Source organism: Perca fluviatilis, chromosome 7 (genome assembly GCF_010015445.1).
Source record: "Perca fluviatilis chromosome 7, GENO_Pfluv_1.0, whole genome shotgun sequence".
Classification (NCBI taxonomy): Eukaryota; Metazoa; Chordata; class Actinopteri; order Perciformes; family Percidae; genus Perca; species Perca fluviatilis.
The window spans coordinates 30,183,767-30,205,093 of NC_053118.1; the positions used below are offsets into that span (position 1 = coordinate 30,183,767).

General features: G+C 41.6%; 1 protein-coding gene across 4 annotated transcripts; it reads left to right on the forward strand.

Moving 5' to 3' along the window:
- Positions 1–2,579: 2,579 nt before the first annotated feature.
- On the forward strand, positions 2,580–21,290 carry brd2b (bromodomain containing 2b). Of its 4 annotated transcripts, none has more exons than XM_039805833.1 (13): positions 2,614–2,713; positions 4,155–4,340; positions 13,364–13,652; positions 13,925–14,062; positions 15,145–15,289; positions 15,497–15,657; positions 16,297–16,794; positions 17,080–17,208; positions 17,374–17,619; positions 17,737–17,987; positions 18,190–18,506; positions 19,348–19,482; positions 19,663–21,290. In XM_039805833.1, exons 2-13 carry the CDS (start codon positions 4,297–4,299, stop codon positions 19,791–19,793), a joined length of 2,484 nt encoding a protein of 827 aa, XP_039661767.1. In that variant the 5' UTR covers positions 2,614–2,713; positions 4,155–4,296; the 3' UTR covers positions 19,794–21,290. The 4 variants fall into 4 exon arrangements, with proteins under 4 accessions (XP_039661768.1, XP_039661767.1, XP_039661769.1 ...); XM_039805835.1 differs by lacking the exon at positions 4,155–4,340 and adding an exon at positions 11,103–11,304 and having other exon boundaries at positions 2,633–2,713; XM_039805834.1 differs by lacking the exon at positions 4,155–4,340 and having other exon boundaries at positions 2,580–2,713.
- Positions 21,291–21,327: the final 37 nt, after the last annotated feature.

Consider the following 21,327-nt stretch of genomic DNA (forward strand, 5'->3'; position numbering starts at 1 on the left):
AAAGTGTGGGGTTTGATGGCTGTAAGCATTTACCAGGTCTAATTCAAGATGCCATTGAGTTGCTTTATGGGAATTGTAGGCGCCAGCATTTTTTGCTTGACCCAAAGGGATTAGAGGATATCTCAGCCTCTGCTGCTTCAATTTTTTATCATTATTTGAAAATTGTGAGTCCCCCAGCTTTATAACGTGTAGTAATAAGTCACCGGAGTAGGCTACTCCTTAAAATACAGTGCCTTGCGAAAGTATTCGGCCCCCTTGAACGTTTCGACCTTTTGCCACATTTCAGGCCTCAAACATAAAGATATAAAACTGTAATTTTTTGTGAAGAATCAACAACAAGTGGGTCCCAATTATGAAGTGGAACGAAATTCATTGGCTATTTCAAACTTTTTTAACAAATAAAAAACTGAAAAAGTGGGCGTGCAAAATTATTCAGCCCCTTTACTTGCAGTGCAGCAAACTCTCTCCAGAAGTTCAGTGAGGATCTCTGAATGATCCAATGTTGACCTAAATGACTAATGATGATAAATAGAATCCAGCTGTGTGTAATCAAGTCTCCGTATAAATGCACCTGCTCTGTGATAGTCTCAGAGGTCCGTGTAAAGCGCAGAGAGCATCATGAAGAACAAGGAACACACCAGGCAGGTCCGAGATACTCTGTTGGAGAAGTTTAAAGCCGGATTTGGATACAAAAAGATTTCCCAAGCTTTAAACATCCCAAGGAGCACTGTGCAAGCGATAATATTGAAATGGAAGGAGTATCAGACCACTACAAATCTACGAAGACCCGGCCGTCCCTCTAAACTTTCAGCTCATACAATGAGAAGACTGATCAGAGATGCAGCCAAGAGGCCCATGATCACTCTGGATGAACAGCAGAGATCTACAGCTGAGCTGGGAGACTCTGTCCATAGGACAACAATCAGTCGTATACTGCACAAATCTGGCCTTTATGGAAGAGTGGCAAGAAGAAAGCCATTTCTTAAAGATATCCATAAAAGTGTCGTTTAAAGTTTGCCAAAAGCCACCTGGGAGACACACCAAACATGTGGAAGAAGGTGCTGTGGTCAGATGAAACCAAAATCGAACTTTTTGGCAACAATGCAAAACGTTATGTTTGGCGTAAAAGCAACACAGCTCATCACCCTGAACACACCATCCCCACAGTCAAACATGGTGGTGGCAGCATCATGGTTTGGGCCTGATTTTCTTCAGCAGGGACAGGGAAGATGGTTCAAATTGATGGGAAGATGGATGGAGCCAAATACAGGACCATTCTGGAAGAAAACCTGATGGAGTCTGCAAAAGACCTGAGACTGGGACGGAGATTTGTCTTCCAACAAGACAATGATCCAAAACATAAAGCAAAATCTACAATGGAATGGTTCACAAATAAACATATCCAGGTGTTAGAATGGCCAAGTCAAAGTCCAGACCTGAATCCAACCGAGAATCTGTGGAAAGAACTGAAAACTGCTGTTCACAAACGCTCTCCATCCAACCTCACTGAGCTCGAGCTGTTTTGCAAGGAGGAATGGGCAAAAATGTCAGTCTGTCGATGTGCAAAACTGATAGAGACATACCCCAAGCGACTTACAGCTGTAATCGCAGCAAAAGGTGGCGCTACAAAGTATTAACTTAAGGGGGCTGAATAATTTTGCACGCCCAATATTTCAGTTTTTTATTTGTTTAAAAGGTTTGAAATATCCAATAAATTTCGTTCCACTTCATTATTGTGTCCCACTTGTTGTTGATTCTTCACAAAAAATTACAGTTTTATATCTTTATGTTTGAGGCCTGAAATGTGGCAAAAGGTCGAAAAGTTCAAGGGGGCCGAATACTTTCGCAAGGCACTGTATTATGTCCCGCACCAGGCGAAGTTATATTCTTTGTCAAATGGTATTTCTTGATAGAATCCAAGCATTACTTTCATAGGCTAATAAAAATGATTCCAGCTCAAGATGTTTGTTTAATGCATGGCTAAAAAGGCTGTGGGGGTTCATGGTAGAAAGTGTTGCTATACGTGAAAACAGAATCTCAGTATTAAAGGAATTTCGGTCAATCTCAGTATTTCTGGGTTGAAAACAGATAATGTGTCGGCACGTCATATAAAAGCATATGAAGCAAACTGAGTGATTGCCCACAATAATAATAATTGCCACTTTTTTTATAATGTCCATAAAATACAGTCACCACCAATGTAAAATCCGAAGGGGTTTTATATTAAGGCAGGACCTGTATCAGCAACCCAGATAGGCTACTGCAGTGCAGATCACAAACACATAACACCATTCCATGAAAACAGAAGGACGTTCGTCTGTAAACGTTAAGCCGTAATTGTAAATACTTTGAAGGCTAAATCTAAAAAACTGAAGAAAATTCAACGCACTGCGGCTTCAATTGTGTTTAAACATGACAGAGCACAAGATGTACCGGAGAGGAGGGAGGTACTGGGCGTGTGCTCGGTATGACATACGTCTGGTTACAGCCAATAAGAGCGCAGAATCACCCCAAACGTGACAGGAAATATGCAGCACTGCCACGTGGTAGGTTTATATAGGGTCAAACGGAAGCGATTGGGCGCCATTTCGTTGCGGAGTTGTTTGGTAGTCTCTCAGTGGAAGTGCAGCGTCAACAGTGGTGGAAAAATTGGATTGTAATAACACTCCGCCTTCAGCCCGATGGAAGCGGCCGTCAACCCGCATCACGACAGGTAAAGCCCGCAGCAATTTAGATCGATGCCTACATGAACCGTCAAGATTTGATCGGCCTTGCAGTGCCCGTGCAGATGGACAAAAGTTAAATGTCATCATATAATGGTTAGCTAGCTTGGTTAGTTACCGTTATCCTCTCGATAACCATACTAGCTAGCTCGTCAGCGAACGGTTATTTGGACACAGATTGATTTAGCTAACGTTAGCTTTTAACTTAAAGCTTGCTTAACGTTGACTGAAATGCAGTTACATTTGTAGACTCGGTACGTGAAGCCCTTTCTTTTTTTTTTTTTTTAGCTTTTAACGTTAGTTTCTCTGGCACAAGGGAAGGCAAATGACAGCTGCAGCCCCACCGGCCGGCTCTCTGTGAGTCAGGTCATTCATCGCTCAGGCTCCCTGTTAACGCTAGCTAATCTCGCAACTCATGTGCCTATCTCATAAAATAACCGGTAACGTTAATAAATACCGTGTCATGTATGCTTATAAGACACATCATGTGCTAATGGAAGAAAATGTAGCAGCCGTCAATTAACCGATTTGTCAGGCATTGTTGCAGTCCGGTGACACTAGCTGTTGCGCCGGATGATCAAACGTCATGCTGTGGCGAAATGTCTGGGATAAACTGACATGTTAACAGTTTGACCTTTTTTCTAAAGTATCACCGTTATATAAGGATGTAGCGCTTTTGCTTTATTTTTAATTTTTTACATAAAATCGCTGTCCGTCATTCGTTTCTGTCATTGTGAGGCAGTGTTTACAAACAGTGAGGGCGGGGCGTCCGAACCACGCGATAACCAGCTGCTGGATTGTAAAGCCACGACTTTTTCTTTCGTTAAATGATGAAGATTGTTGGCTCTATAAAACGAATGCATTTTGGCAGAAGCACAAGCTTATTCAATACAGGTTGAAACAACAAAAAACATTAGTCACAAGGAGCTATACAGGTGTTTTAATCTAAATATTAATATCTCTGAACATTCGGTTTATTTTTTTCGAAAGTTTTATTTTTTTAATTATTTCAAATGTTTACAACGCAAATAATTGATTGTGTGTGTTTTATTGTTAAATTTTTGCCAGAGCTTTTTTTTTTTTTTTTTTTTTAATGATCATGTAAATACTTTTTGGTAATGTTTATCTTTAAGCCACATTAGTATTATGGAGCTAGAACAGTGACCGTAACCTGTGGTATTGAAAATAAGAATTGGCATTGAAACAACAAATGCTGGCACTGAAAAATGCTGAACTGAAATATAAAACCCAAACATCAAAGTTGTACTCACAATGCTATTATTTTATTTCACTTTGACATTTCTTTGCATTATGATAGGTTTTTCAATGTCAATCTAAATTTTTTTTCTTGAGGTCTGTTTTTTTTCAGTGACATTATTATTATTTATTTTTTTACGCTGTCAGGATTTTTACAATATCACTGGTTTTCAGTTTCAGCTTTCTGTCATTGTTTTGGCGTAGAGAGGAGGGGCTTGAGGGGAGAGACAAAGAGGGTGCGGTTTACGGGTAATTTGCATATAATTTGCATACTGGCGAGAGACCACACCTCCACAGGCATCCTCACAGATGTGTTATGCAATGCCTTCCACAAGTTCACCTGGAACCTCCAAATCTCAAGTAAGTCTGTTTATCTCTCCCTGTTTTTTTCACATAGAAGCGGGCTGGTTTAGTGTTAACTTTTAATGTAGGCCTAAACTGTGCTGTTTTGGCAGAGGTTAGCACACGTCAGCTAACTTGGCTAATTGGCTAATTGTAGCCAAGTTTCCTGCTGTGGATGTCAATCTATCTTCTATATTAGTATTTATAGTAACAGTAATTCCTGTCCTTTAGGAGTCCTAAGGCCAGTGTTATTGCTGGTGAACAAGGCTTGACTCGCTTGCATCTCTCATTTGTTCCATCATGGATGTATTAAGAGAACGAGCTCCGCTCTCTCTACCTGGCTAACACTGGCACGCAACCTTAATGCCCCTCCCCCATAATTCTCATCCAATCACAAGTATAGCTGCTGACTGACTAGGCAATTCACACACTCACTAGGCTCGTTCAAGATGAGCCAGATCTGCGCAGATCTGCGCAGAATCGATCACCGGCGATCGCCGCCCGTTGCATGCCGGTTAGATTTGTGTCCGACTTGATCCCGACTTGCTCTGACGTCATGTACACCGCGGAGAAACGATAATCTCCACGAGACCAAAGGCCGCGAAGTTCTGAAGACGCAGGTAGGCGCAGTTGCTTTTCACCAACTGCAAGAGCCAGGCGACGACGCGGACCCAGGGCATGCTGGGAAGAACGCCGGTCTCTCAGCTGATCGAACAGCTGATTGGTTCAGAATCGACTCAACATGACGACGTTTTATATAAACTTTTCATTGATTTTGAATCGGAGGGATTTTAACTGCTATTTGTCTGATTTAAAGGCTTATTCTGTACAGAACACATGTTGTGTGGCTGATAGTTACGTTTAGAAGTCAGAGAGACTAAATCTGTTCAGGTTACGGATCATCTACAGTCTGTTGTTAATTAAAATCAGCAACAGATCGCATGTAGAGCATTCTGACAGCTACTCTGTCATAATAAAATCAACTGGAGACTGTGTAGGAGCTGATATATGGGTCTGATAACATTTTATTAAATCGGAATTCGGACCACAGTGTTTGTGTCACTTCCTGTTGAGCCTGAAGGCTGCTGTCAGCTGCTGGAATCAGCTGGAAAACTGTCCGATTTGAGAGCGGACTTTTGTCACCGCCCCCTGCTGCTGCCGCCTGCTCTCGTCTACTTTACAGGCGAGGCGCACTTCATCTTGAACGAGCCTACTAACAGGCATAATGCGTTCACGGACATCTCCTAAAACTGGGAAAACACAGTTACTGACAAACTGCCTTAGCTGAACATAACGGTTAACGTGATCATGTAAACCAGTCTAGTACAATGTTTTTTTTTTTTTTTAACTGTTTAACTGATAGTGTTAATCGGTCAAAAATATTATCGGTTAATGGTTTACTTGGACATCAATGTATAAACTTGCCTGTAAACAAAAACAAGTATTTATGTGGTATTTCTGGATTAAAGGCGTAACTTTTAGATTTCTTATCCGATTTCACTAAGTTGTGTATAATTACAGGCACCTTCGACTGGGAACCAATTTATGGAGAGACTGCTGAGAAGGCTTCAGGAAGTTCTGCAATGTCAGCCTGTGGATTTTGACTATTTACACTTTTACAGTGTTATACACTTGCACTGTTTTAAGTCATTAAATGGGACTTGTACCCTTTTGCATAGGCCAGTAGACATTAACCCTCATATGCGTTATCATTGGATTTACTATAATTTATTATGTAATATAGAGTCAAATTCTTACTTGAATATATGCATTTGTAATTCATTGAAACGGTACAGCTTTAACTGTTTTGCTGGACTCCATGTACTGTAAATGCATGCCATTTCAAAAATGGTTGAATCGTTGGCCTCTGAATCGTAATCAAATCGTGAGGTGCCAAGAGATTCCCACCCTTAGGGTTAAGGCCGGTTACACACTGCACGCGTCTCGCGAGCGTGGCGTTTCTGTTGCGTCTCAGCTGCGTGGATTTTTCTGTGTCCTTCATACCAGAAGCGTGTCTGACGCGGCGCTGCTCCTGCTGCTAGGTACAGGGAGGGCTGATCTCGGGACATAGCGCTGACAGATTCAAACTGATAAATGGGTAAGTGGGCTGTCTGAACAACTTTGTGTAGCTGTAAAGAGCCTATATAGCCTATCTGATGTTGGACCGTCACTCAGAACACACACTACATTGTTATCGTAGCCTATCCTACCCTTTATATATAGCCTACTGATTTGATTAAAGCAAGACAACGTCGGCAGTATTGACTGCAAAATATGTTACAGAATATTTCGTTCTGTATGACAGGTGCAATATTTGAAAATCTTTTCTCTGAAATTTTGTATTACATTTATATCTACATTGATGTCAAAACCTAGACTTTCAAACATCAATATGTCATTTATTAATATGTATTTGTGTCTAAATGACACATAAACATATTTTCCTATTCTATTTTGCCTGGAAACGCTTCCAACACGCTCGCGTCTCGCGTGAAAAATAGGCGTCGGTTCTATTTCTAGCAGGCACGCGTCTCACGCCGGCAGTGTGTAAGCTCTAACTTGTTAACATGGGAGCCGAAATATAAACGGACACGCCACGCAGCTGACACGCAGCTTACACGCAGCTGACACGCTCACGCAACGCTTCCAGTGTGTAACCGGCCTAATGGCTGCCCTCAGTTCTGCGGCCCCAGAGGGACCTGGATGGGTGGTAAAATGACTCCACTGGCAGACTCTTCTCTCATAGTCCCCCTCCAAGAAAAATCTTGTATTGTAATCTTGAATTTATTTTTTATTTTTTTTTGAGAAAATTAATTGTACACTTTAGGTGTGCATTTTATTTAAATAATAAATATCCAAAACAAAATTTAAAAAAAGGTTTAATTGAAAATGTTTAAGCTGCACAGGGTCCTGGAGAAGTCTGGGAAAGTGTCAAGGTCCCGCTGGAGGCGCTTGTTCAGCTAACCTCTGCCAAAGCAGCACAGTTTACATTAAGTTAACACTAAACCAGCCCTCTTCTATGTGAAAAACCGGCAGAGATAAACGGACTTAATTGAGATTTGGAGGTTCCAGGTGAACTTGTGGAAGGCATTGCAGCTATGCGGTTATAACTCATCTGTGAGGATGCCTGTGGATGTGCGGTCTCTCGCCATTATGTAAATTACCCGTAAACGCGCCCTCTTTGTCTCTCCCCTCAAGCCCCTCCTCTCTACGCCAAAACGGTGACAGAAAGTTGAAACTGAAAACCAGTGACATTGTAAAAATCCTGTCGGCGTAAAAAACTCACTGAAAAAAGACAGACCTCAAGAAAAAATGTAGATTGACATTGAAAAACCTATCATAATACAAAAAATGTAAAATTAAAATGGTAGCATTGGGAGATTATAACTGTTTGTTTTATATTTCAGTTCAACATTTTACAGTGTCTAGGCCTGTCACAATAGTCAATAAATCAATTAATCGCACGATAAAAAAAATGACCGCAATAATTACCATTTTCATGCTTGTTGTCTCTCTCTCTCTCTCTCTCTCTCTCTCTCTCTCTCTCTCTCTCTCTCTCTCTCTCTCTCTCTCTCTCTCTCTCTCTCTCCCCTTGACTGGAGGACCACTCTCGGTTCCTTAGCGTAACGAGGAGTGAACCCTCTTTGTCAGGCGCGTGGTCTTTGTGGGGTCGGGACTCCTGGCGCAGAGAGAGAGAAACGCTAGTTGAGAGTTGGAGCAGGGTTTCCCGCAGCACTTTGCAGTTAAGGCACCGTCAAAAATAAATAAAAGTATATGAGCGATATCAACCGTGTTACTCGGCGTCCCGTTTTCTCCCTTTCATTCCAAACCACACAGCTGACAACCTGCAGGGGGACAGGCTCGGATAAATATAGGGTACTAGGCTCGGACATACACGCCGCTGTGGACTTGTGTCAAATAATTGTTAAATGTAGTACAGAGTCTGTAGTCTATCCCACAAACACTCGAGGAATGCTGCAAACGTTTGACAGCCAGCAGGCTATGAATTACCTGGGAGAACATACGTGTCACAAACGGCAAACAACTGCGTGAAAGACGACATACTAAAGAGATCAAAGACATATTGTGGATATTTAAAATGTCTTCCAGTTCCAGTGTTAAATATTCTTTAGAAATAAAAGTTTATTGATCTTTGAAAAGGTGTGCATTATTATGCCATTATCAGTATATTAGATGAAAATGGTCTCGCAACGACAATATTATCGTTTTATCGCAATAATTTCTGGGACAATTTATCGTCCAGCTGAATTTGTTATCGTGACAGGCCTAACAGTGCCAATCTTTATTTTCAATACCACAGGTTACTGTCACTGTTCTAGCTCCATACACTAGTAGCTCTGTTGTTCAAAAGTAACAACAGAGCACACAGGTGCACCAGAAACATTTTAACCAGTAATGCCCATAATTAAAACAAAATCGGTCTGTCTGTCGTGTTGCTGGGTTTCTGACTTTTAAAGCTCACAGGCTTTGCTACAGTTTGTGTGTCAGTGGGGCAAGTGTGTCTCCTGAACTCTGGGGTGCGCTTTAACTTCTTCTAAATCTGGTTCACATGCTCTGCTTAGAGGGAGGTAAATAAGGGATGTTGGGGTTTATGACGACATGGTGGCCTCATCTGACTACATGGACTGAGAGACCTCTCGGGTCTATATAGAACATAGTCCATGTAGTTGTGTTGAACCACAGCCAAGACTGGAGATGATTGGGAAATGTGGTGTTTGTTTCTTCCTTCCATTTTAACCAATTCATAATAGTAACTGTAGCTATACTGCAGGGAACATATTCCAGTTTTGAGGCCACAGTGCCTCAGTCAAGGTCATTGGCAGGAGTATCATTCATGCCTTTGTAAATGGGCGGAAACCAGAGCTCAAACATTCCATACAGAAAAGAGCTGTCAAGCTTCCTCTATAATACCATAAGAACTTCATTTGTTATATTTTTCTAAATATTTGAATATTTAATGCTCAAAGGCAGCCTGTTATGTAAGGGATAATGTAGAGCGAGGCAGTTGTTATAGCGAATACAACCCCAACAGGGTGATCAGGACCCCGACGGGGTCAGGAATACTCAGGCTTATTCAATGCCAATGCCACTAGAAGCATGTGGCTGTTGTTAGACGTTCTGTCCACTAGAGGGACTTCCAACATTAGCCTGGCTTTAAAGGGGACCTATGTCATGGTGCATTGTATTTCTGGCACGCAGCTTTGTTTACATTCATTTTCCACCACAAGCACACAGCGACAAACACAAATCAACAGAGAACTCTGTAATGAAACCTAATCTAACAAGTGTAATTAAGCGGCTCTGTTGTAAAGGCTAACGGTGCTCAGTTAGCACAATGACATCACGTTAGAAAGCATGTTTGAAAGCTCAGCCAAAACGATTTGTCGTAAACTAAGTAACATTAGTGTTAGGCATGATGCTAACAGCATTGATAACCAAGCCAAACGGTGCTGTCACTACTATTTTAATGATTAATAAGCAACCTGTGTCTTGCAGATTGTCACTTTACTGAAAATACAGCTATTAGAAGGTAATTTATGAAGTTTACGCTATACGCTATAACTCGCGACGCAGTTAGGAAACACGAACAAGCTAACTAATGATAATAACATAAGCATTTTTGCCTGTTAAAACTATTTCCCACCCTTCTTCTGATTCCCAGCTGCAGCCTGTCATTCCCACTGTACTTACTCGGTACATAACTTTAACGTTAGCTCCGTGAGCTAAAGACCTCACAACGCCTTGCGTTTCTCCCGCCAACTTATTGTTCATCAAACGTGACATGATAAAAGCATTTTGTTTTCACATGCGGGTAGGCCAAGGTGAGAAGAGGGAAATAAGCTAATGTTAGCCAACATATTTATAAAAAAAATCACATTTGAATAGGACTTTCAGCATTCGAATAGTATTGATTTTTTTTAACCATTCAAATTATATTTGACAGCCCTAGAGCAGAGTTTAGATTTGAATCCAATGTGTGCATGCTTATTAGGCCCCTTTTTTAAGTATCTATGTATTAGTTATTATTAATTATTTATTAGTGTCATAGTTCTGTTTATTTATTTTTTTATGTGCAACATTTTATTCCAATAAATATTTATGACACATTGCCCCTTTGCTGTGCAATGTGTGATTGTGCAGCATCCTTGCAGTTTGCAACAACAAAAAATTACATGACACTATCTCAATGAACATGTCAAATATCATGCGACATTTCATGCATGGAATTAGTGTTAAGTCTGATCGTTTTTCCCATGATTCATAATATATTTTATAAAAAACAAGCAGTTTCTTGTATTTATTTGAAGCAGAATGTGATCATACATATCATATAGATATTGGGGTCTTATCACCCAGCCTTATTGTAAATGAATGCTTGTTTTTTTTTTTTAGCTGGTGAGTAACCTTGTGGTTGATGGTGGTTCCCATGACTGTGCTAAAAGTAGCAGCCTATTGACAGAATCCTAGATTACGGTTCACTGACTGGGAGGGCAAAACCATAGTTTCACCGGTCATGGGTTTTATGTATGACGCATGTATAGGCTGCACTTTTGGACATAAGCAGATTTTCCATGAGTGCATGCGTTCATGGGAGAGGTTAACCGAACGGATCTCTCTGTGTCTTTTGTTTTCCCTCACAAAAATTTGGTCACAGTTCTCCTTTTTATCAATCATTCATCATAGTGTAAAGAAGTGATATGTTGTTTGTACTTTCATTCTCACCACTTTTATTGTAAGGTAGCATTTCTGTTCCCGCAGTAGCTCAGTCTGTAGAGAGTTGGTGTTTGGGAACCGGAGAGTCGCTGGTTCAAGTCCCCATACGGACCAAAGTATGGTGGTGGACTGGTAGCTGGAGAGGTGCCAGTTCACCGAACCCCCAACTGCTCGGGGTGCCTCTCCATTGACAGCTGCAGCCTCTCTCCTATACAGCTCTCTGTTGCATGTATAGGTACTAATTCAGGTAATTCAGGCCAGTGTGTAAAGTGTATTATAACATACGTGGGATTAATAAAGTATAAATTATCATTAATTCAGTGTCCTGATTTTTTAAATTTATTTAAATTTATTTTTTTAAATCGGCCCAATGACTGTTATTCGTCATACTTATTTATCATGCACATAAATACATCAAAACGTGTGTAATGATTGGGAATGGTGCGCTATGACTTTTGTAAGAGATTTGCCGGGTGTTTTTCATGAAATCAGCAAAAAAACGTACACAATTTTCCATAGACTTTAATGGGAAATCTTTGGGAAATCGCTTAACATAGCTCAAAACAAGACTTCGGCCTTTATTGGGCTGAATGGGCATTCTGATAGTGTGTGTGTGTGTGGAGCCAGAGGGGAGCTGCAGTATGATTATCTGGCATTTGTTTCAAACACATTGCTATCTCCCCTACAGTTTTCACTCTTCATACAACATGGTTGGTCAAAATGTAGGAACATTTGTGCCGGTCGCAGACATGTAACTATGGAATTTACCGGACTTAAACTTTTGGCTCTGTTCATACCAACTGCTGATAGAAACAATGAAAAGAAATATCTGGAAGGACGCAGACGGTTCCCTGTTTGTTACCTGCTCTGTGTCACATATATTTGACACCACAAACATAAAAACCATATCAGTGCGTTCGCCAGACTTTTATCTCTCTGGTGATAATATTTTTGTCATTTGGACTCACCATTTTGAATTACAGAACAAACTTATGTATAATTATCATTAAATGTACACGTTTGACCCATTGAAGATACTCTACGCCTCTGCTCCCTCACTGCGGAAATCACCATAGCAACAAGTTGTGACACACACCTCCTATCATGGAGACTCTTTACTGTAGGCCGTGTTGTCCTCTCTTTGCAGGACAAGTCAAACAGCAGAGTAAAGGTAGCTCAGATCAGCTGTTATTAACTATATACCTGTGGTGACGATGGCCTTTACCCAACCATTGCATTTTCTCTCTCTCACACACTTCAATCGCAATCTTTTTTTAATTAAAGAACGAACTTCAGAGGTATAATCATTAAATGGACATTTTGACCTGTCAAACATACAGTGTCCCCCTCCCTCCTCCACTCCTTCACTGCACAAATCAGACTTTCACTGTGCCTCATGTGAAAGTCTGTTGGCCTCCCTAAGCACATTGTTAGAAAGGGCAACACATTCTTTACATTTTGATGTAAAACAAATGTATGAGAGTTCAAACTGGATGGTATAGCAAAATGAAAATAAATTTGCATCTGCTGCTCCTCGCTCAGTTGGATCCCCACCTCTGAGTCTGAACATTGTATCCAAGACACACTAATGGAAAAATGTCTGAAGGGCTTTTTTTCAAAGCCTCAAAGAAGGTTGAGTATTTTAAAAAGTATTAATGTGATTTGAAAGTTGAATACTACTCTGAATGTATGAAAGATGTGGAACATTTTAAAGTAGAGCTGGGCAATATGTCACTTTTATATCAATATCGTGATATTAGACTAGATATCGTCTTAGATTTTGGCTATTGTAATATCGTTATATGGTATAAGTGTTGTCTTTTCCTGGTTAAAAGCTGCATTACAGTGGAGTGATGTCATTTTCTGAACTTAGTAGACTGTTGTAACTGTTCTATTTTTTGACTTTGCCCACTTAGTCATTATATCCACACTGATGATTATTTATCAAAAATCTCATTGTGTAAATATTTTGTGCAAGCGCCAATAGTCAACACTACAATATCATTGCAGTATTGATATTGAGGTATTTGGTCAAAAATATCGTGATATTTGATTTTCTCCGTATCGCCCAGCCCTATTTTAAAGTTGAATAGAGTTTCTCAAATTCTGAATAACCAAACACAAACTCCTCCTCCTATCATGGAGACTCTTACTGTATGCCGTGTCAAACAGCATATTTACTGTTAGCCAGTGTTATTGGGATGTGCACCAAGTAGTAGGCACACTGTCAAAATTTCTTGCGGAATTTTCTAGTTGTTATTGTTTATCATTCCATCTTATCTTTTCCTCTGTGTCCTCCCCTACAGCTCTCTGGTCGGGTTGTCCAGTGGCGGGATGGACCAACACAGTAGTTCGGGCAAACGCATTCGCAAGCCCTCGTTGCTGTATGAGGACTTTGAGAGCCCGTCTCTGCCGCACACGATGCCCCAGGGTCCTCCCGTCCCACCGCAGCCCCCAGTGAAGGATCCCAGCCGGCCAGGCCGCATGACCAACCAGCTGCAGTATCTCCAGAGGACCCTGATGAAGTCACTGTGGAGGCATCACTTTGCCTGGCCATTCCATGAGCCTGTGGATGCCTACAGGCTTAACCTACCGGTGAGTTAAATGCAGCAGCGTCAACAGAGAGACTTTCACTTCCTACTTTCCCTTTTAATTTTGTTGGGTTTTATTTATGTTTCAGCAATTCATTGTGGTGCCTCAGCTCAGATGTTAAAGTAAAAATCCCCTACAGGATGCTTCTTCTGTTAGATTTAGTTAATTTGCAATATTCAACATACTCCACAACTCATGGTTTCATTTTTTATTTTATTTTTTAAATAAAAACTCCATGTGTTTCAGATCTCTGTGTAACATTCTGCCCTTTTCAGGATTACCATAAAATTATCAAACAACCCATGGACATGGGGACCATCAAAAAGCGTCTGGAGAACAACTTCTACCGCAGTGCAAGTGAGTGCATTCAGGACTTCAACACAATGTTCACCAACTGCTACATCTACAACAAGGTAGGTTAAAAGGTAAAAAATAGATCTTTATACATCGTGTTTTTGTCCGTTTTTAATTTCTCTCTTAATCTTTCCTTAATAAGATGACGTTATTCTAATGCTTACATGTATATTATCGGATAGACCTTACTCACTGCAGGGATAACACAGGGTTATATACAGTAAAGCTCAAAGCAATTGGGGCACATGTCCAAATGGAGATTGGTACCAACTTTTAAAGTTATAGTTTGTTGTTTTAACTGCCCTACCAAAACCTTTAGTTTTTTTTTATTGATGATCCGGGCCCAGGTGCAGGCCCAGGGATTTTCTTGAGGATTTGAGAGAGGGCATTTTTACACCTTTTCTTTATTTCCCATGAGAAAAGGGTCATCTAACACTTTGCAAACAGAAACTTGTCTGGGATTCTATCTGGGCTGCTATCCTATGTAAGAACACGTGCTGACCTGCATATACAGCATAACTCTTGAGGCAAGAGGGAAAATGAAAATGTAAAGTTGACAAGGAAACAAATGATTACAGCATCCAGCTGTTGAGGAACATGGTTTTGCCTCTGAAAATTTAGTGGAAATCCATTACCAAATTATTTTTTACAAACCAGACAACTGCTCTGAAAATGTAAACACAATGTCGGATACTTAAAGTGATCATGCAACAGATTACAGTGATTGTCCCCCCATTATAGGGCTTTGACAGTGCGTCTAAATCCAGGTGTCTTGCTAAGGGTGTCTTATGTGGTAGTTCCCGAAATCCCCAAAACTTTGGTTCTGTCTTAGCATCTAGGAGTAACGCCAAAAATCATTTTATCCATATATCACTGTTTTTACTTTTGTTATTCATTTCATTTGTAAAATATCAGAAGCAATAACTAACCCTTCGAACGAGCTTCAAGCATTTGTGAAGCAAACGTTTGGTATTTAATGTATTGATGTTTTCAGCTGTCCGCACATGAATTAATCAGCTAATCATCAAAACATGAAAAGAAGTGAATTGAAATTAAATTCCGTCCCAAGAACAGTATTTGTTTACTGTTATGGCTTCCTTGCAGTGTTGCTAATGTGTTTGTGAATTGTTTTCTTGGCTAGCCGACAGACGACATTGTGCTGATGGCTCAGTCCTTAGAGAAGATCTTTCTCCAAAAGGTGGCCCAGGTGCCCCAGGACGAAATTGAGCTGCCTCCTCCAGCTCCTCGAAGCAAGAACAGCAAGGGAAGAGGTCGCACATCTAACTGTGAGTTAGTGACAAAGTCTTACAGAATTTGAAAGTTGTTTTTATAGTTGTTGTTGTTGTTTAAGTTTACAGCTATTATCACAAGAAACTTTTGACTACACAAATTAGCAGAAAAGTATAATGTAAAAGTAGCAGACATTACTTTTGGTCACGTGTTATTCTGTAGCTGAATCCTATCCCTAAAGTTGAAAATGTATCTCTCACCAGCGAGGGCTCAGCAGGTGCCAGCGGTGTCCCAGTCAGCCTACTCCCCTTCTTCCTCTGACACTGGGGATTCCATGCTGGCCAACTCTCCCCAGGCTGTACTGACCAAAAGCCTTCCCCCAGCCAACATCATGGGCCTGCCCCCTACACAGCCCACAACCAAGGTATACAAAAACACAATTGATCTATAAATTGCAGGAGCGTCTGTCTGTGTGTGTGTGTTGGTGTTAAGCGCATATCTCTCGAACTGTTAGTCCGATGGATTTCAACCTTGACAGTTTTCTTGTTATGGGCACGAGTAAGTGCAGTGCCAAGTTTGACATTGTTTGGATAAGAAACGCAAAAGATAGAATCCGTAAAAGAAGCACATGTTGGCTTTTGCTGCTCTAGCCGCTGGCCCCTCCCCCTCTCACACTGAGTGAGCAGGACCAGACACAGATAAAGAGAGCTAAAATGTGACATACACCTCAGACCCACAAACATGTGCAAAGTAGCACTACGTTAACGATCAAACGACACAAGACAACGTTTTCAACGGGCACTGCACCAGTATGTATAATAATTAGCATAATTTGTGTAAAAATGTCTGAACTGGTTGTCTATTGCTGTGCATATAAAAATATATATATGACAAACAAGACCAGGGTTTTTAATTAGGCATATTTTAAGTACCTCATTCAAGAAACATTGCAAAATATTTCGTATATTCAGCATTTTTCGTTGGAGGGAAAACGTGTTAAATTGCAAGCATTATAATGATTGGATTAAAGCCACAATATTGAGATTACAATATTTCTTTGTAGAAAAAAGGTGTGAAACGTAAGGCAGACACCACCACCCCCTCCACCATGGGCCTGACTGTGGGCATGTCCGGAGCAACGCACATGGTGGGCTTGGGGAAGGGAGGCCACGGGGGCCAGGTCCACGACACCTCCATGCACACCATCTCCTCCATGGGGGGCATGAGCTTGGAGACCCAACCTGCAATGGGCCTGGTCAGGAGCCCTGGAGGTCCCGTCCTGCTCCAGCCAATGATGGCAGGCAGTGGACGCAGAGTGGGCAGCGGACGCCCCATTAAACCCCCCAAGAAGGACTTGCCTGATTCTGTCCAGGCTCAGCCCTTGAGGAAGGGCAAACTAAGCCCTCAGCTGAGGTACTGTAGTGGGCTGCTGAAGGACATATTGTCAAAGAAACATGCTGCGTACGCCTGGCCTTTCTACACCCCCGTGGACGCAGCTGCACTGGGACTTCACGACTATCATGACATCATTAAGTGTCCCATGGACCTCAGCACCATCAAGGTGACTTCTCGTATGCTTGTACTGGTGGAAAGAGTAACAGACAATCAATATAGCTCCTACTGTGTTACTGATCACGGTTTGTGTTGTTTCAGATCTCTTAATGTTAGAATGTCCTTTTTAAATGTACAGTAACACACTGTGATGTCGAACACAGAAGCAAGCATTGGGGCTGAAAATCTGCAATGTATTGTAAAATGCAAATTGTCATTTATTAAGCAATATAAAAACATGGATTTAAAAGTCTTGTTTAAGCTCTAAAATGGTCATTTGCGATCTCTCCATCAGAGGAAGATGGACTGTCGTGAATACAGGGACGCTCAACAGTTTGCTAGCGATGTCCGACTCATGTTCTCCAACTGCTACAAGTACAACCCACCTGACCATGATGTTGTGGGCATGGCACGGAAGCTGCAGGTGAGCCCTCCTGTCCAGTTCTACTTTTCAGATGATCAGACTGAAATGAAAGGGCAGCAGACTGTGAGGGGAACTCTCTTCTGTGACAGTTAAGTTTTACTCCCTTCCTTGTTTCTTACTCTTTGTTTTTGTTCTTTTGTTCTTGGGCTTTTTTTTGTGCCCCAGGATGTGTTTGAATTCCGTTTTGCCAAGATGCCAGACGAACCACATATGGATCGCACAGCCATGTCAATGAGTGGCCATCAGACATCCTCCTCCTCCTCTTCTTCCTCCTCCTCGTCCTCATCTTCCTCCACCTCTGAGAGTGAGCCCAGCAGTGAGAGCGAAGAGAGCGAGAGCAGCCCGAACTCGGACAGCGAGGAAGAGCGAGCACATCGCTTGGCTGAGTTACAGGACCAGGTGTGCACGCAAGTAAGTCCTCCCAGTGCTATTTCTTTATCCAGGTCTCTTCATCGCGCAAATTTCATGTGCAAACAACAACGGTTTTCAGAATGATCAGTGTTTTTTAAATTAAAATTGTCTCAACAGCTCCGAGCCGTGCACGAGCAGCTGGCTGCCCTCTCCCAAGGCCCCATCGTCAAGCCCAAGAAGAAGAAGGAGAAGAAGGAGAAAAAAGAGAAGAAGAAAAAGAAGAAGCTGGAAAAGCGAAGTCGAGTCGTCAGAAGCAGAGCTGGCTCTGAGGAATGGAAAATGCCCGGCAAGATCCTGAAAACCAAGTCTGCCAGAGCAGGCTCGCAGCCCAAGAAGAGCCAGGGGAAGAAGAGTAACAAGAACCGCAAGTTAGTAGTAAAATAATGGCCCACAGCATCAAATTACCATCAAACTGTATCTCATCTTCACACCAATGTGGTGTTTTTAAAGCTTCACAATATACAGTAACATAAACATAATCTGATATAGGTTATTACTTATTTAGAATCTGAAGCAGGGGATAATAATGGGCTTTTTTCATGACTGTATGGCTTCCTCTTGATTCTGCAGGGCCACAAAGAAGCCGTTCTACCCCCCACCGCCCACTTCCATGCTGCCACACTACGACTCTGAGGAGGAGGAGGAGATCGTGCCCATGTCATACGATGAGAAGCGCCAGCTGAGCCTCGACATCAACAAGCTGCCGGGCGAGAAGCTGGGTCGTGTGGTCCACATCATTCAGTCCAGGGAGCCTTCCCTGAGGGACACCAACCCCGAGGAGATTGAGATTGACTTTGAAACGCTCAAGCCGTCGACACTGAAAGAGCTGGAGCGCTATGTCATGACCTGTCTGAGGAAGAAGCCCCGTAAGCCTTACGGTGAACAAGGTGAATGAAACATCCGCCAAGCAAATACCAGCATATTGTGGTTAAATAATGTCTTGTATGTAGCTTTGCAGTCATTAGATAGATAGATAGATAGATAGATAGATAGATAGATAGATAGATAGATAGATAGATAGATAGATAGATAGATAGATAGATATGCAGGGACAGTTAATTGATATTCAGCATGTGGTGAAGCTGTCTTGTAGGCCAGTGTTTGGGGCAGACTTCATCTATAGCAGAGTTTTGCAGCCAAAATGAATTTCTCTGTGATTGGTTAGCTGCATCGTTGCAACACCATATAGAAGTTTAGTTTCCCCACCCTCAAGCAACTCAAAGCAGTTTTGTAAGGTACAGCAGTAAGCCAGCCGATCAGTCGTCTCAGAGGACATCGGTAGAACCATCACAGCGGTAATAAGAAGAAGGCAATGTCTGACAACCAGACAGGGAGCCAAGTACACCAAATTGACAGGCATGCAATGTAGTTTTCTCAGCCAGTTAATGCACTTTGGTACCATACCCACATATTTTATTCATCTCTGCCCTCTCTGTGTGTCTCAGTGACTGAAGGGTTAGTTTTCCTCCTGAGTAAACACCGTCTGATAAGCTCCTTAAGGTCAATACAGTGATGAGGAAAGTTTATGAATTATGCTTAGAGTTAGTGTGTACAGTATGGCAACACAGGGCTTGATGCATGAAGCTTTAATCAATGACAAAGGTTGTGAAATGTTGGGTCACATCATGAGGCGGAATTTCCCAACACTAATGACTATACAAGCTACACTAAACCAATGTACTGCCAGGGTTATTAATTCCAACAACAACAACATTGTCATCTTTCCAGTTGCAGCAGGAAAGAAAGGCGGTGTTGCCAAGTCTAAAGAGGAGCTGACTCTGGAGAAGAGGAGGGAGCTGGAGAAGAGGCTGCAAGACGTCAGCGGGCAACTCAATTCTGTCAAGAAACCTACGAAACCTAAAGGTGAGCCCACACATTGTTCTTCTGTATGTGCATGTTTTCTCATGCACACTATTTAGATGTAAACTTGATTATTGTCTGTCTCTTTATAAACTATTTTACAGGGTTAATATTTCCCTTACTTTCCGTCTCTCCCCGGCTCTATCCGTATTTATTTACGTACTCTTATTGTTGTGTTCTCAGTGGAGAAGCCCAGCGCTGTGGAGACTCACACCCAGCCCTCACGCCTCAGCGGCAGCAGCTCCAGCTCCGACTCATCTTCCTCCTCTTCCTCCTCCTCGTCCTCAGACACCAGTGATTCAGACTCTGGTTGAGATCCTTAGCACCGGCTGAGAGAGAAAACACTAACATCTCAGGGACTTGGGCTGGCCCAGGACACAACACACCCTGAAACAGTAGTGGGCTGAGACAAAACACTCCGAGTGGACTCTGAAAAATGTTTGGAATGTGGGATAGAGGGATGGGAAACGTCTCTGTGGATAATCGTAGAACCCAAACACTAAATGCCTTGGTTTCCCCCTCCTCTCCCTTTTGTAAATACTTGTACAAATGTATGTTTCTTTTATAAAGAAGAATTTTATGGTGATCCCCCAAAGAGGGAAGTAGAGTACTAAAAATAGGATGTGGAAAGACGGGCCTTACTCCAAATGTGCTTTGGCTGGCCTTGCGCTGTGTCCTCTGTGGTGAGGGAATGGAAAAGTGTTTATTTATTTGTTTTTGTTCACCCACATTTCCTCAGACGTTACTGGAATTTGAACCAGCAACCATTTTGGTCACAAGCCTTGCTTTTCTAACATTTGGCCTTCTGCCACGCTTAGATTTTTAGATTGTCCCCTAGACTCAGCCTTAATCATCCTGATTGTTAATAACAGTTAGATTATTTGGGAAAATACTATATTGCTGCAGTTTAATCTCAGTTTGACATTGAGCTTTATGCTGCAAGTTTATGCAGTCTGTTTTACAGCATGTACTGTAGTTCTTGTTTTTTGAAAACAAAGTGGGTTCAAAGTACAGTATAGAAATGGCTTAACATACTGTAATTACAAAGTTTGTAATTAAGTAACATACTCTCTCTGTTTGTATTGATTTTGATGGCTGCACTATTCTCCTATAGTCCTCAAGCCATTTTTAGACTGCCAGTCTTATAAATATGACACTAATGGAAGTCCTGTCTTCAGTGTTTTTAAATCAGCGCTTCACTGTTGGACTTCGATATTGTTCTCAACATTTCTCTTCATTACATCAAACTGCAACTGAAGTGTGCATCTCTTTCATAAGAGCTGAACACACATGCTGAATGTTATTGGATATTGGTGCAGGTTTCTGATTTCCACTTTATTCTCCTCAACATGTGAAGTATTGCATTACTGTTTTTTGAAGACATCAGCACTTAGAAACTCAGTGACTTGTTTCTAAAAGAAATCGTTCAGCTGTTCGGCACTTACTGAAACAAATGGTGTTGACTGAGTAACGCCACAAGTTTCCCATAAAGAGACCACAAAGTCCTCATAGCCCAATGCATAGTTGAAGCTGTTGTTGAATGTTCAGTAAAGAATATATGCTTGTATATACTTAAACTGTATTTGCTGTTGCACAAACTATTGTATTTCTGCTGTTCAGTCTTTATTTTATTTTCAGTTATCTTGTTTCCTTTTTGACATGCTGTTAATTTCTCATTCCAGTTAATGGTCTTAGTTGTTTCCTGAAGAGAGTTCACATGAGCATCTCTGCCTCTGGTCAAGCAGGTCGTTGCCTCTCCGACGCATACCTTTCATTTGACAAGTGTGTTTATTAAACTATTGTCTTCTGTAGAAAAGAGTTTTTGAGTTTTGTCTGGCTGTCTGGGAT